The following is a 16,207-nucleotide window of genomic DNA, read 5'->3' on the forward strand; positions in this document are numbered from 1 at the left end:
GGCCCAACTTACAATCTTAGCCCATCAAGTTGTTTAATGCATCTCTGAAATGAAACCGTACTCATATACTAGTCCTCTGTCGGTCCCATTTAAGACACAATTTTTTTTTTTAGTTTATTCTAAATAAAAGGACATGTTTCTATTTTTAGAAATTTCATCTCTCCAATTAATACATTCAATTACTTTTCCTCTCTTCAATTTAATATTCAACTCTCTATCTCTCTCAACTTAATACTTAGACCCACTTTTTCTCTCACCAATTAAACAAATTAACCAACAATTCTTAAATCTTGTGCCGACTAAAAAATATGTCATCTTAACTGAGACGGAAGAAGTAGTATATAGGGATGTCACACAAAATCATGGAATTATCCTAATTGCTACTAATTCTAAATAGTTAGGATTGAAAATTTATACTCCCTCTGTCTATCATTAAATGTTTTTTTTTTCTCTTTTTCGTCTGTGCGCCAATAAATGTCTCATTTCACTATATTTGGTAGGTGGATTCCTCATTCCACTAACCCATTCCACTCACATTTTATTCATGGACGGAGGGAGTAACTCGATAATATTTGAACTCGACTATCCCGAATACGTTAAGTGCATTTATTATGTGTTCTTCTACTTTATTTGGCAACTGATCCAATACTACATTGATGATATTTGAGAATAATAATTAATCATACAATAAAATAAACTTTTTATTTTAAATAATATACATAGAGACGTATTAGGATGATAACTAGATACATGGTAATAACCATGTAATTCAATATAAAAAATATGTGGTCCATTTTATTTCAGTAAACTATCATTTTTAGATAAAAAAATTACTATCATTTTCAAAATTTTAAGGGTAATTTAGTCACTACATGATCAAAAGAGACGAGTAATTCACGTAAATTGGACTGCATAGTCATTTTCTCTCTCTTAACAATTATTTTAAAACTCGAAATTTTAATGACTCTCAATCAAAATTAATTTTTTTAAAAAATAAATCAAATTCTAAATATACTTTGAAATATCCTCCTTCTAAATGTGGTCAACTTTGATGTTAATCCTATCACATAAATTCATTTGGATATTTTAAAGTAATATTCATCACAACCAAAGCGCAGGTTGTACCTGTATAAACTTTCATGTTAATCTATATTGATTAAAATGAAGAATATATTTGTTTTCAACTTTCATGTTAATATATGTTAATTCAAAAGATTGGTCATAAAATTGATAAACTTCAAATTTTGGAATAAACTTCAACTTTTCGCGTTCTGCAACCAAGGATGATCTGCAATGGACAGCGACACTCGTTAGAAAATGATTCGAATATGAGCACAATGCACGCAGTCTGCGTTACCTAGAACTTCTTGTGCTGTAGGGCGCTGTTTGGGGTCGGGGTTGAGCATCTTCTTGACCAGATCCTTGGCTCTATCGAAGACCTTAGGCCAAGGATCCCGTTTGAATTCCACATTCGAACGAATGATTGCTTGAGCCACACCTTGTTCAGTTTCTGTAGTTTGACATTTATGTACTCAAATTATTTCATCCTAAACTAAACGAGTTACAAAAATACATGTCAAGATTGAACCAAGAACAGTTACTATACGTGAAAGTATCTCGAGAGAAGGGACAAGATAACGAACCGGCCCAGAAAGGTGGGAAACCACATAATAAGATGTAGAGGATGACACCAGCACTCCACACATCTACCTCTGGACCATAGTTTCTCTTTAGCACCTCCGGGGCCATATAGTAAGGACTTCCCACAATCTCGTTGAATCTTTGCCCTGCACGGTATCAATACGGATTAAGACAGGACTTGAATGAATGCAAATACTACTCAGTTTGTTCTTTACCAGGATGGAAGAAGACTGAGAGTCCAAAATCAATGGCCTTAAGTGCTGCTGTCTCCTTCATGTTTGCGAACAAAAAGTTCTCGGGCTTCAGATCACGATGCATCACCCCGTGCTCATGGCACACCTGCAACATTAGAATACAAGTAGGAATGACACAATTCAACAAATAAAAGGCAACATCTACTTACACAAAGATTCAATAAACACCACCAACATCATATTTTCACAATAAAAATCTACAATCTTGATCCCTAAAGTGCAATTAGACCTGAATGACTTCAACGATGGTTCGAGTAACGGCTGCAGCAGCCCTCTCAGTGTAATGGCCTCGAGAGACAATCCGGTCGAAGAGCTCACCGCCCTCACAGAGCTCCATAACCAAGTGCACAGCATGATCATCCTCATAGGCATCCTTCAAGCTGACAATGTTGGGATGCTTAGGCAATTTCCTCATGATCTCAACCTCTCTCCTAACATCATCAATGTCCACACTAGTCCTCAGCTTCTTCTTGGAGATGGATTTGCAGGCTAACCTCTCCCCTGTCGCCTTGTCAGTGCACATGTATGTCACCCCAAACTCGCCACGCCCGAGCTCGCGCCCGAGCTCGTAGAACTCCTCCAGATCATGCCCTGTCGTTGGATTGCTCAGCACATAGGATTTTGGCGCGCCGAAATCTGTTGCAAATGGATTTGTTTTATGCTTCTCATCGGATGTTTTTGGTACTGCACAGCAATTTCCCATCACAGACCAAAGAGGATTCTGAGAATTTCACAGAAATCAGGGATAAAGATTCAATCTTTGACAAACAGAAGCTATAATAATTGAAAATTCTCACCTTTCTTGAAGATAAGTAGAAGTTTACGACGATCAAGATCGAATCTTTCGTATCAAGAATTTGAAGTTAAGAAGTAAAACGAAAAGGGTTTGTTCTGAATGTTTGAAATGCTTCAAAACTTAAACTGCAAATATTGGATTCTTGAAGACTGAAAATTTCAGAGGGAAACAAACACCCAGATAAAGGTGCAAGCTTTTTCTCAAGAAAACAAGATGAAATTTAAAAGTTAATTTATGGAATTTCATAGTATGATTTTTGGAGCGGGACAAGGAGATTTAAGGGAGGGGAAGGGGTTTGGGATTGAAGAAAATGTTGAAACAGAGAATTTTGCATTGCCTCACATTTCATGGGATAGAGACATTTGATTCATACCAATATTTTATTAATTCGTGCTAGTATATTGTATTTGGAGTGAACTTCAAAAGTAGTCCATGAACTATGCGTTTATCTCGCTCTTAGTCTTTGGACTTTCAAAATATTCCCAAACAATCTTGGACTAAGCGTTTATCTCGTAAATAGTCCTATTTCACTATTTTCGGTCGAAAAATACCCTTTTAGGGATTTGAGCAATTCCGTCATTTCCAAAATTTGACTTTTTTCAGACTGTCAGCACATTAATTGATTTGTGCAGGTTGTCTGGTTTTCTATATTTCTCTCTCTCTCACACTTCTCTCCTCTATTTAATACTCTCACCTTCTCTCCTCCATCTCTCTTCCCTTCTTCTTCTTCCTCCCCTTCCTAATGCAATTACTTGGTTGGGCACGGTGGGCGTGAAGACGAAGTTGGAAGAGAAGACGAAGTTGATTCTGAAGTATATCCAAATCGTTTTGAAGGTGGAAGTAAAGTGAAAGATTGTATTTTGGTGTTATTTGTTGGGTTTTCGTTGTTAGTTTCGTTTGTAGCTATTATGGTGAGTTTGATGAAGTAGGTTTTGACAAGTAGATTGCAGTTTGTAGGAAAAAATTTTGGTGAAGAATTGTAGTGGTGCGTGAACTTGGCGAAGAATTGTAGTGTTCAAATCAATGTAATTTGATTTTGATTTATATGTTCTAAGTAAGGAGTATTAATTTTTTTAAGTTTCAAGTTTGTTTCAGATATTGTGATTTGAATAATTTATTTCTAAATTTGACATGAAATTAACCATGGCTGAATGGGTTTTCTTCGATGGATATGAAATATACGAATCGAGAAAAAAACAGTTCACTGAGTAGTAAGAATGGGTTGGAAATGTTACTGAAATGAATCTTGTTGAAATAATATCGGATGTAGTATTCGGCTCAATCAACATAAAATAATATCATAAGGGGTACTAGGAAAAGTTACTGAAATAATAACATATCTAGTATACAGCGAAATAAACATAAAATAATATCCTATTGGATACTTGATAGTAATATCAGATGTAGTCCCAAAAATAATATCATATCGGGTTTAAAAAAATATCAGACGTAGTCCCTGACAGAGAGTACTGTACATTTTATACTTTTGAAAATGGCCGGTTTAATTTTATGTAGTCTTGGTAATTTCATTAACCCATTGTTGTTTTCATTTTGAAATATACTACTAATACTTATGAAAATATTAAAATTTTACTAAAAATTATTACCAAGTACCAACTTACAAATTTGAGAATTCATCCAAAAAAAGCACTGTCTTGATATTAATGGAATCAAATCCACCGACTCACATCTTACAAGGGTGACGGATGGAAAAGCAAGAAAAACAGACAATGGTTTATTTGAAATAATCAAATAAAATTCAAGCGAATCATAAATTTCTCCAAAACTCACGAACTGAAATCTGTTTTATCTATTAAACCTACTTGCTCAAACCCACGGTAATAGCTACAAATGAAACAAAAACTTCTTCCTCTCCTCCAACCCACCAAATGAAACCTTCGCGCCGAATCTGCTCAACCAAGTCTAAATCCACATAATTCGGATAATACCACCGAAAATAAACCTTGCCTTTTTTCTCCCAACATTCCATTTGAAGTCGAGATTTTGCGTCGACTTTTGCAGAAGGAAGGGAGGAAGAAAAAGGAAAGAGAGATGGAGGAGAGAAGGAGAGAGTATTTAATAGAGGAGAGCAGTGTGTGAGAGAGAGAAATATAAAAATTTAGACAACCTACACAAATCAATTAATGTGCTGACAGTCTGAAAAAGTCAAATTTTGGAAATGACGGAATTGCCCAAACCCCTAAAAGGGTATTTTTGACCCAAAACATTGAAAAGGACTATTTTCGAGATAAGCGCTTAGTCCAGGATTGTCTGGGGATATTTTAAAAGTCCAGGGACTAAGGGCGAGATAAACGCATAGTCCAGGAACTGTTTTTGTAGTTCAGGTATTTGTAGAATTATTTTCTTTTGACAACCAACTGAATATTTAAAATCTACAAAGAAAAATCTTTCCATTTTGTCCTAAAAGGGATGTTAGGGAGATATTATCAAGCGTGAACAATTTGGATATCCTGAAAGGCGTGAAAACACTTTCAGATCAAATCAATTTGGCGGTTCTACCAATATTTGATCGGATACAATTCAGGTTTGTAGAAGATTCGTATGTTTATTTTTCGATAAGATCTTAGAACCGAAAATGATCAATTATAAGATGCAGAAACGAAGCATTGCGTCTCTTCACGGAACATTGTGTCTCTTCATCAGTTAACCGATTTTAACTGATTTTGGCGGGTTTCTAAAATTGTAAATTAGTCCTTCAATTATTGGAAATTACATTTTCGGATGAAGATTTATGTATAGCAACTTTAATGACCCCAGCCAGGGGCTCTGCCCCTTGGACCCCACTCTTGGGGGCGCTGCCCCCGAACCCCCGTCCAATCATAACGAATTCAAACAAGTGTGCACTCCGCACTTCCAACTTATTTGATGTCTCATTATGATCATATTGATCAATCAAGTTAATCCAATTACACTAAAATATCCAACAATGACAGGGTCCAAGGGGCAGAGCCCCTGGCTGGGGTCGAGCTGCCAGGTCAGCTTTGAAATTTTTTACTTCCATTAAAGTTGCTATATTGAAATCTTCATCCGGAAATGTAATTTCCAATAATTGAAGGACTAATTTACAATTTTAGAAATCCGCCAAAATCAGTTAAAATCGGTTAACTGATGAAGAGACGCAATGCTTCGTTTCTGCATCTTATAATTCTGATTTACTAACATGATTACTAGAACTAGTAGAAGTCATGCAAACAGAATTATTAACAAAAGAAACATCTAGATTCAACCTAAACATGCCACAAAGATAACCAAAGCCAATAAAAGTATCATGTCTTGACAGAATATAGTACATCAGACCACTGCTCCATATACACCACAACAAAATGGTGTAGCATAAAGAAAGAATAGAACGTTGAAAGAAATGGTTAATTCAATGTTGTGCTATTCTGGCCTAAATGAAGGATTTTGGGGTGAAGCTATGTTAACATCCTGTTACTTATTGAACAGAGTTCCTAATAAAAGGAACAAAATAACCCCTTATGAACTTTGGCATAAAAAACCACCAAAACTGAGTTATCTCAGAGTTTGGGGCATATTAACAAATTAATAAAAAAAAAGAACAATTTAGAGGATGACTACTATAATGGCAATGTTGATCACTTTAAATATTTGATTCTCATTACTTTCAGTTTGATTATCCAATTGCACCATGATTTTAGGATGAAATTTAAATTATCTAGTAGTACTTAATTATCTCGATGGTTCAAGTAAAAAATATTCTAAAAGTAAGTATATATTTTTAGCAATTTAGTCCCCACAGAAACCATTAAGAAATTAAAAAAATTATGCTTTTCAGAAAACTTAAGATAAAAGAATTAAACTTTAATCGTTTTAATTATTTTAAGGTATGTGAGAGGCAATATATGGATCAGACCTTAATAAATTCACAATTTAAATGGGAGTATTTTTAGTTAAATAATTGGCCAGCTGGGCAACTTTCTAGAAGCCCACCAATAGACTCGAATTAATCAATTCAATAGCTGAAATTACCATAACTTTAATTGTTCGGATAACTTATAGTTTGGTCTAGTGATCATAGATTACAATTCCAAACATAAATTTTATAGTATTTTTATTGCTACAACTGTTTATGTTGATAAAATGTCTAATTTCTCATTATCCCACAAATCTAAAATTATCTTTGTTAACTGTATAAAAAATAATGAAATGACTCCTTAAGAGTAATTAAATAAACGATTGCTGCACCATGAAGGGGCACTTTTGTCAATTAGATGATAAATAAAAAGTCATATTTTGTCAAGAATCATGTGATACACGAACGGTAGAGCTTCTGTTAGAAATCTTGTCACGATTATTCAATATTCTGAAATATCATAGTAATAAAAAATAAATTTGGAAATCACATCCTATTATTTAATGAAATGTGAGACTTTACACACTTCTTACTTCATAGAACCTTCTAGATGGATAGATTACATTTCCTACAATTAAATGAAAAAAAGGAAAACATGATTAGTAGTAGTGTTAGTTTTATAATTGATTATCGAACTATGGTAATTATATTAAATTAATCATTAAATTCTAATTTGTTTCAAAATGAAATACTCCTTTGAATTTTTTGAAATAGAAACTTTTAAAATGACACAAGTTTTAATGCAAAATTGATAAAAATAAGAGAAATGAAAAAAAATAAATGGTTAAGGGGGAAGAAAAAAAGTAGTGAAATTAGTGTCAGTAAATTGTGAGGTCCATTTTCTAAAATGAAAATTTCCTATTTTTAATAAATAGATAAAAAAAGAAAAGGGTTTTTATTTTTAAGAAACGAATAGTGCACTAAACTAAGTAATTATTTAATTGTAAGTGACAATTCAAATACCACCTGATCGTTTCTTTTTAAGTTAATTTGATAAATTACTAGCAGACGAAGGGAATAAACAGAAGGATTACCATATTTTCGTCGATTGTCCCCTAAATAATCTGTACAAAACAACATTGTAATTAACGAGGGTTCAAAATATAATAAAAAACTTAACCATTATATTTTCATAGATAAATCTCAAATTTCATTGTTAATTATTTTTATTTGATGAAGAGCCTATGTCGTAGAAAATATTGTCGATAAGATTATAGCAACAGATTGCATATAGTCATTAAAATACCTTAAATTTATTTTCTACAAATCAACAATAAAAGAAAAGCATGTGACAAACAATAAACAATGCAACAACATATTGGTATAGACTCCATATATCAATTTGAGGAGTTGAATTAACTTTTTAATTATCCAAATTTTTGTCTATTTGAAAAAAATACTACCAGTGCGTATGTAAAAATATCATCCTCATTATCATCTTTCATCTGACTAAAATAAATTATATACATTTAATTATTATTGCAAAATTAGCAATTTTAACAACTAGTAATGCATTTTCATTTTGTGGGACATTATCAATTATTTTTTAATGAAGAGCACGACCTAAACTTGCCATCTGCTGTGAAAGAAACTTCTACAAATCATTAGGCTAGTAAATGGTTCCTTTGTAATGAAGAGTTATTCTTTGGATAAAATATTAAATAATCATTGTTATGAATTGGGGTAGAAGTGCCAACCAAATGGATTAATTAATTCATTAAAATCAGACGAATTATTACACAGGTAAATGTATATTAATAATTCGATTACATCAACTAATAACAACACGTTGTCAAACGTACGCAACTGTCAAAATATTATTTTAAAAGGACAATTATTCAGAGACATAATGTTTTCCCATAACAGAAATTAATTTATAATTTTCTATTAATTTTTTACATTTGATAAATTATGAATTTTTATATTTTATATTTAGAATTAATTTTTTACGTCCATAAGGATTATAATAGAATTTTTTATTTAATTTTAAAAATAAATAAAATCTGTTTATCTAATAACTTTAAGTTGAAGATCAGAATAAGAAATGTTATAGGATTGGTTTATGGTACAAATTTTCTTTTATTTATATGCAAATTCAGAAAAAGAAATACTTGACCTCAAAATATATTTTGTCTATTAAACAGGGAGTAGCATTTAATCTCCACAGCATCATTAAAATTTACTTTCACTTCAAATTTATGATTTGTTGTATAGGTATCAATAAATTACTCCACATTTTTGGGGAAATATTTAATTTTAACTTTTTGGAAGATTGGACTAATAATAGTATTTGGAAGGAACACGTTTTCTTTGGCATATCAGACGCATCATTTTCTTGAATAAAAATTAAAGAGAAACTTCCTCAAAATAGTGGCTAATAGATAATCTACAATGAAGAATAGAATTTTGTGCTTTACAACAATTTTCTTGACCTTTGAACATGCTTAAAACTTTTCCTCTTGACTTCGAATATAAACAATCTGCCATCTTAAAATTATTGACACTTCCCACCAAAACACACATCCAATCAAAATTTACAATAATTAAAAAGAAAATAAAAACATGAATTAACACATAAACTGTTTCTTTATGCAGTCAATTTCCTCAAATAATCCTAACAATACCAGACAAAAACAATAAGATTATACATGTAAAATTTATAGCTCTATTCTGCTATTGCTATATGTATTCAAGTCACCTTCAAACATTATGAAGGTTCAAAAATATTTCCCCGGTTCGGACTAAGAATTTCAACCATCAAAGCGACAAGATCTTTAGCCAGAGGGCGAGGGTTCGTTGCTTGAGAAGGTGAACATACCGGGATGGTAGCTTCATCCGTGTGCAGATGAGAGCAGGCACGCATATAAGCCTAGCTTCCTAGTGACATTTTTAACGAGATTTCTTCGTCATCTTAGGGTTCTTGCACATCCGGATGCTCAAGGGGGTTACTTCAACGAGTTCGTCTTCTTGAATGTATTCTATGCAGTCATCGAGACTGTATTCCAAGGGCGAATCCAGAACCACTACAAGCACCAAACGAGAATTTAGAGTGAATCGTGGAGTTTATGACTACTTGCGTGATTGCATTCGTAACAAACAAAACTGGAAGAGAATAGACACGACAGATAATGCTAGAAATGCTAGGTGGTGTACTCACCTGTTTGATCTTTATTTGAACGGATGTTTGTGGCTGCTTTCTTCTTGCACACGTTCAAGGATAAGTCCCCTGGGCGCTGATGGATGCCGATTATCTGACCTTTGTACACATCAACTCCGGGTCCAATAAACATCTGGCCTCGGTCTTGTGAACTTGCAAGAGCGTAGGATGTACTCGTTCCATCCTCAAAAGCAACCTTAAAGAAGAAGAAGAAGAAGAAGAAGGGGGGCAAGGTGAAGTGTCTGCAGTTTCTTTGAGATGCTCGCAAATAGGGACAAAGTAATCTCACGTAAGAAGATAACAAAAAGATAATGAGCATTAGAAATTACCAAAGAACCCAGATCACGGGTACTGATATCACCGGCCCAAGAACCATATTCGTCAAATATTGTGTTCAGAACTGCTGTGCCTCGAGTTACAGTGAGAATTGAATTTCTCAGCCCGAGGAGGCCCCTCGTTGGTATCTTATATTTCATGAAGGTCGTCCCTTCCGACCTAATAAGAATACATTACAGTCACTGGTTTGAGTCGTGGACCAGAATAAAATCGCCTTGAAAAGAAAAACAAAATTGAGGATAAAGGTCAGTACCCAGTTCCTTGCATATCGATCATATGTCCACGCCGTCTACCAAGAAGTTCCACTACGGGCCCCACATATTCTTCTGGTACCTCTACAATAGCAATCTGCATAAACCATTCATTGGAAATTTTCTCGTTGAGTACAAGTAATAGGAGATATAGATATATTCATTACTCCATTTTTTAGCTCTTGGTATTACCTCAAACGGTTCCAACAACTTGTCGTTCACTGTTTTGTTGATAACCTTGGGCGGACCCACCATGAACTCGTATCCTTCTCTACGCCTGGAGAAATTTTATACAAATTTATATACATATAGATATAAGATGTGGTATAACACTAACACTGATTGTAATTTAGACTAGATTCTTACATGTTCTCGATTAAAATTGTGATATGTAGAGTACCACGCCCGCTGACAATAAATGTATCAGAAGTTTCACCGTCTTCAACTTTCATTGCCAAATTCCGCTCAAGTTCACGGTATAGCCTATCTCGTAGGTTTCTACTGGTGACATACTTCCCCTACAGTCCACCAAAAAAGGATGTTTCGATTCATTAGTAAACACTGTTTTCACTAATAACGGTTATAAATGTTCAGACACATACCTCACGGCCCACGAAAGGTGATACGTTGATTGAGAAAGCCATTCTCACTGTAGGCTCTTCGACCTTAATGGAAGGCAATGGCTTCCCCGCGGCTTTGTCTGCAATCGTCTCTCCAATCTGATTCGGTGAAAAATATTTGTCAGAAGTAAAAGTTATCCATCACGTGTCAGAGAGAGGAAATACGACCCTACCTGAATATCGTCAATGCCACAAACAGCACAAATGTCACCAGCCTCTACTAATTCTGTAGGAACTCGGAAGAACTTTTCATACACAAACAGCTCACTTACTCGACCAAACCTGCATTCATCTTCAGAGGTACAAATCTGAACAAAATAAAGAATCAAGCTAATGAGGTTTCATTAAATAATTGAAGCAAAGTACTGCAATGCTCCAGAATCATATATCAATCGAGTCGAGTAGATTTGGAGAGAAACTACAAATGTTTGAGCTTACCCGCACATCCATTCCTTTCCGCAACATCCCAGCATGCAGACGACCAATAGCAATGCGCCCTTTATGTTCATCATATTCGATATTTGTAGCCTGAAAATGATTTTAAAAAATTCATAACCATTATATATTTGAGAAGAAACAAAATAATGCATAACCATATAATACGATCCGCATGCTTCTCTGTAACTCCTACTGTATATCTCATTTACTTGACAATTCTCTTTCAAGATAATAACATGGTATTTCACTCTAAGCTCGCTTTTCAATATCTAACTTATGCATCATCACACCGTGATTATAATTCTATTAGGTAGAAATGTTATTATAGTTCTGCACTATATGCCAGACCATACTGATTTTATCTGCATATATGTATCTCAGATCACTGAATAACTCAAACAGCATCATATCATAATATACTCATATTTCTTTTGCTCAAAAGAGGCATACCACCTTCAAAGTTACCACAGATTAAGAATTAAAATATGCATGATGCAAAGAGTAAGTGAAATTGACATGTAGACCACTGCTTACAAGCATTTGAAGAGAACCATCTTTGGCAATTTGTGGTCCAGGTATGCATCGGACAACAGTCTCGAAAAGGGGTCCAAGGTCGTCAGATAGGTTTTCAGGAGAAAGTCCTGCCTGTCCTTTGAGGCCACTCGCGTATATAACTTGGAAATCACACTGCCATCAAGAAAAAAAAAACCACTAAACATTGCAGCAAGCAATAATCCACGGTATCGATTTTTTCTCCAGTCAAGACTTTTGTTATTTGTATCTTTATACAACCAGGAACTCGAAACCTGGCATGCAGTCCAGCTCGTAAGAATATGATTAGAATAAAATTAAAACATGTTACAAATATCCAGCCAATCATAATAATCATAAATCACCTACTCAAACAAACGTCCAAGGACAATTTGCAACTACATAATTTACACATGGAGTTCAAGATATATTGCTCATAAAGATTTACAGCAAAGCTACCTGTTCATCTGTTGCGTTCAGCTCAATAAACAATTCAAAAGTCGAATTTATGACAAAATCTGGACGAGCAGAGGGCCTGTCAATTTTATTGATGACAACAATGACCGAATGGCCAAATTCAAGAGCCTTCTTCAGGACAAATCTTGTCTGCGGCATTGGACCCTCAACAGAATCTACCTACAAATAGCAGCCACTACCACATTCAGCAGTATAACAAAATCATGGGGAAATACTGCCCGCTAAAAAGGGTGGGACTTTTAGTGAATGAAAAAAAAAGCTCAAGGGGGAGATAAAAACATTAAGTTGTATCAAGGGAAATAGAAAATGACAGAATAATTGCATTATTATACTACTTGGTTTCTTCATGTCACATTGTAGATCGTTTAGCATATCAAAGGGAACTAGATTAGATTGACATAAGATGATCTACACATTTTTAGATGAATAAATAAAGATCAACACAATACAAACAAATCGACAACGTAATTCAGTATTGCAGAAAAGACCAAAGTACCACTAAAAGAACTCCTTCCACCATGTTAAGAATACGCTCCACTTCACCTCCAAAGTCAGAATGACCTGGAGTATCAATGATATTAATCTTCGTATCCTTATACGTAATAGATGTATTCTTGCTAAGAATCGTTATTCCCCTTTCACGCTCTAGATCGTTGGAATCCATTATTCTCTCCTGCATGAACTGGTTATCCCGAAAAACCTGCACAAACGCAAAGGAAAGAACTTTCATGATTCCCCATTCACAAATACCTCCATGCCCGGAGTCCCATACATAACTTAAGCCCCCAAAACAATAAATACTTATTTTGCAACATTTGACTACAAATTACTAAAGATTATTCCTTAGCAAGACTCCAAGAGCACGTACCTTGGATTGCCTCAACATAGCATCAACCAGTGTAGTCTTCCCGTGATCAACATGAGCAACTATTGCTATATTTCGAATGCCATCTCTTCTTACTAACTGAAGCTTTTTCTCTGAATACAAACAAACAACACAGTATTTAGAAACTTCACACCCTCCCTCCGTCCCCTAAAAATAGAAATTTTTTAGGAAATTTCTTCCTCTCTAACGAGTGGGACCCATTTTCCACTAGCACGGTTTTCTTTATATCTCTCATACTTTACCAATTTTGCATTAAAACTCGTTCCGTTTAAAAAGTTTCTATTTTTAGGGGACCGAGGGAGTATTACAAAAAAAAACTCAGGAAAAACACACTCCACAGCCCACATAGCATCAATCAACCTAAAAAGCAAATAAAAAAACAACGTTTCCTTATAGCCACACAAGCATATCATCACACTACACACACATATAAATACATAATAACAGAAAACAGCTAAAAATTGAGGAAATAAAGCGAGGCAATGCTCATAATCAAAAGCAACAGAATACCGGTGGCAGCTTCAGAAACAGAGCATTTGACAGAATTCCGAAGAGGGGCGGTCAAAATCTTGGAATTCGTCTTAATAGATAAAGGGCCACCGAAAAATTGCCTTTTGGGCCAAGAAGGGGCATTAGTGGAGCTTCTTTTAACGGAATTGAAGTTGGTAGACGATAGGAGAATAGGTCTGGAAGTGGGGCGGACACCAATAGCCATATCCATTGCTCGTCTCTCTCTATCTCTAAACTGGGGTGGAGTTTGAGAGATAGGAGGAGAGAGAAAAGAGGATGGGGCTATGGTGAATGGTGAAGTATAAGTGAAAGGCTGTTATAATGCTTTGAGAATTCCAGTTTCAACATCGTCTTCAAGATAGAAGGGTTGCGGCTGCTCTTTTTTAATTATTTTATTTTATTTTCTTATTTTCTCTTGTTAACTCATATTTCCTCCATCCCACAATTAGGGATGCCCACGATTTCGGAATTGGCGGTTACAATTCAGAACGGTCGGTTCCGATTTTAGAAATTTCCAAATTAAAACTGAGATGTGAGGGTGTTTCACGGTTTTCACGTGGTTTTTTACTGCTCCGAACCGTTGATTGTTTGTGATTCTGGTTCGATTTCATTATTTTTCGGTGGTTTTTAGCGGTTCCGGTTTGGAACCACCTGAAACCGGCGATTCCGTCATTGATTTGGTTCAAGAATTTTGGAACCTAAACCGGCCCACAGTTCCAAAGGTGACGATTTCGGTTCCATTTTTATCTCACGATTCTGGTTCGGAATTGTAACCGCCGGTTACGGTTTCGTGGTTAACTGCTTGAACCGTAAACCTTGGACATCTCTACCCACGATAACAGTCTTTTTTATTTGGGCACGGGTTTTAAGAAATGTAAAGAAAAATGAATTAGAATAAGTTAGTAGAATATAAGGTCCAACTTATATATATTACTCCCTCTGTCCGTGAAATGTTGTCCAGTTTTACCATTTTGGTCCATGTGCGAAATGTTGTCCACTTTGTTTTTATCCATTTTTTGATAAATGAACCAACTTTCCACTAACTCATTACACTCATTTTATTATAAAACTAATATATAAATATGAGACTTATATTCCACTAACTTTTTCCACTCACTTTTTTCACATTTCTTAAAACTCGTGCCAAGTCAAACTTGTACAATATTTTGCGGACAGAGGGAGTAGTTTTATAATAAAATGTGAGTGAAATAGGTTGATAAAATGTGGGACCTGCTTACCATTTATGGTAAAAGTGAAATATGACTTTTATTGTGGGACGGACGGAAGGCAAAATAGGAACTTATTGTAGGATAGAGGGAGTACTTACTACTCTCATTTTTACTCAGCACTGATTTTAAGAGATTATTTAACTTTATGAAAGAAAATGAAGGGTTAAAATGAGTGGAATGTGATATTCATTTTTAGTACTATTAGTTTTAGAACATTCACAATGGATAGGCCTATCTCCATTTCCTCATGTCACGTCAACAATTTACTCAGGGGCTTATTTCCCTGCAATGAAAGGACCTATCTCAGAGACTATCATAGAGTCATCTCATTTCCACATTAGCATTATTTTTATATTTTATTTTTAATTGTAGGTATTAAATAAAATGAGATAAAATAGTAAAAAAATAAATAACAGGGTATGGAGGTATATATAGAAGGTTTAAGAGCATCACAATAGCGGAGGGTCCCGGCGGACGTTCGATCGGCGAGCGGGTCGTCCGTCCGGGACGTCCACTATTGCGACGAACCGTTATTGTGGTGACTCGACGGACGTCCCGACGGACATCCCAATTTTCATTTTTTTCCAATACTCTATATATACGGCTCGTTGCACTTCATTTGATTTGCACCACTTGTATTAACGAGTTTCTCTTCTTTCTCTCTATATTTCTCATTTGATCGGTAGGTCCAAAAACGGCTAGTGGTAGTGGTGCGGGTGGTAGTGGTGGGGATGCTGATGACACAAGGAGACGAATTAACGAAAAGTTGCGGGCCTATACGTCCGCGGAGATAAATCGCCTGATACAAGAGCACTTGCAGCAGCAGCAATAGCCGGCGGTACCTCGCCTAATCCATCATCGAGCTGTAGTACCCTGGGACCACGTCACTGTCCACCAACGGTTGTTTGACGACTACTTCGCTGAGCAGCCATGGTTTGGGGAGAAATTTTTCTTGCAGCGTTTTATTTATGAGTATCGTGAACGCTTTAGAGCATCGATACATGTATTTAAGGTTCAGGGAGGATGCGAGTGGTAGACCCGGTTACACGCCTATATAGAAGTGCACTCCCGCAATCAGGCAGTTGGCCCACGAAGGTGTGGCCGACATGTTCGACGAGTACTTCCACATCGGCGAGACGACTGCCTGCGAGTGTCTGAAGTATTTTTGTCAGGGCGTCATTGCCAT

General features: G+C 35.3%; 2 protein-coding genes across 4 annotated transcripts; both read right to left on the reverse strand.

The window, feature by feature from the left end:
• Positions 1–749: 749 nt before the first annotated feature.
• Positions 750–3,023, reverse strand: LOC121747137 (calcium-dependent protein kinase 20-like). Of its 3 annotated transcripts, none has more exons than XM_042141131.1 (6): positions 2,693–3,023; positions 2,125–2,579; positions 1,857–1,980; positions 1,644–1,787; positions 1,358–1,510; positions 750–1,288 (listed from the first exon to the last, which is right to left on the reverse strand). In XM_042141131.1, exons 2-6 carry the CDS (start codon positions 2,416–2,418, stop codon positions 1,257–1,259), a joined length of 747 nt encoding a protein of 248 aa, XP_041997065.1. In that variant the 5' UTR covers positions 2,419–2,579; positions 2,693–3,023; the 3' UTR covers positions 750–1,256. The 3 variants fall into 3 exon arrangements, with proteins under 3 accessions (XP_041997065.1, XP_041997064.1, XP_041997066.1); XM_042141130.1 differs by having other exon boundaries at positions 2,125–2,616; XM_042141132.1 differs by lacking the exons at positions 750–1,288; positions 1,358–1,510 and adding an exon at positions 1,519–1,547 and having other exon boundaries at positions 2,125–2,616.
• Positions 3,024–9,129: 6,106 nt separating this feature from the next.
• On the reverse strand, positions 9,130–14,135 carry LOC121749542 (putative elongation factor TypA-like SVR3, chloroplastic). The gene is made up of 14 exons (XM_042144107.1): positions 13,793–14,135; positions 13,265–13,374; positions 12,893–13,096; positions 12,379–12,555; positions 11,923–12,075; positions 11,389–11,478; positions 11,124–11,258; positions 10,933–11,049; positions 10,697–10,848; positions 10,523–10,607; positions 10,333–10,427; positions 10,073–10,238; positions 9,744–9,939; positions 9,130–9,609 (listed from the first exon to the last, which is right to left on the reverse strand). Exons 1-14 carry the CDS (start codon positions 14,001–14,003, stop codon positions 9,476–9,478), a joined length of 2,025 nt encoding a protein of 674 aa, XP_042000041.1. The 5' UTR covers positions 14,004–14,135; the 3' UTR covers positions 9,130–9,475.
• Positions 14,136–16,207: the final 2,072 nt, after the last annotated feature.

Source organism: Salvia splendens, chromosome 9, assembly GCF_004379255.2.
Source record: "Salvia splendens isolate huo1 chromosome 9, SspV2, whole genome shotgun sequence".
NCBI lineage: Eukaryota > Viridiplantae > Streptophyta > Magnoliopsida > Lamiales > Lamiaceae > Salvia > Salvia splendens.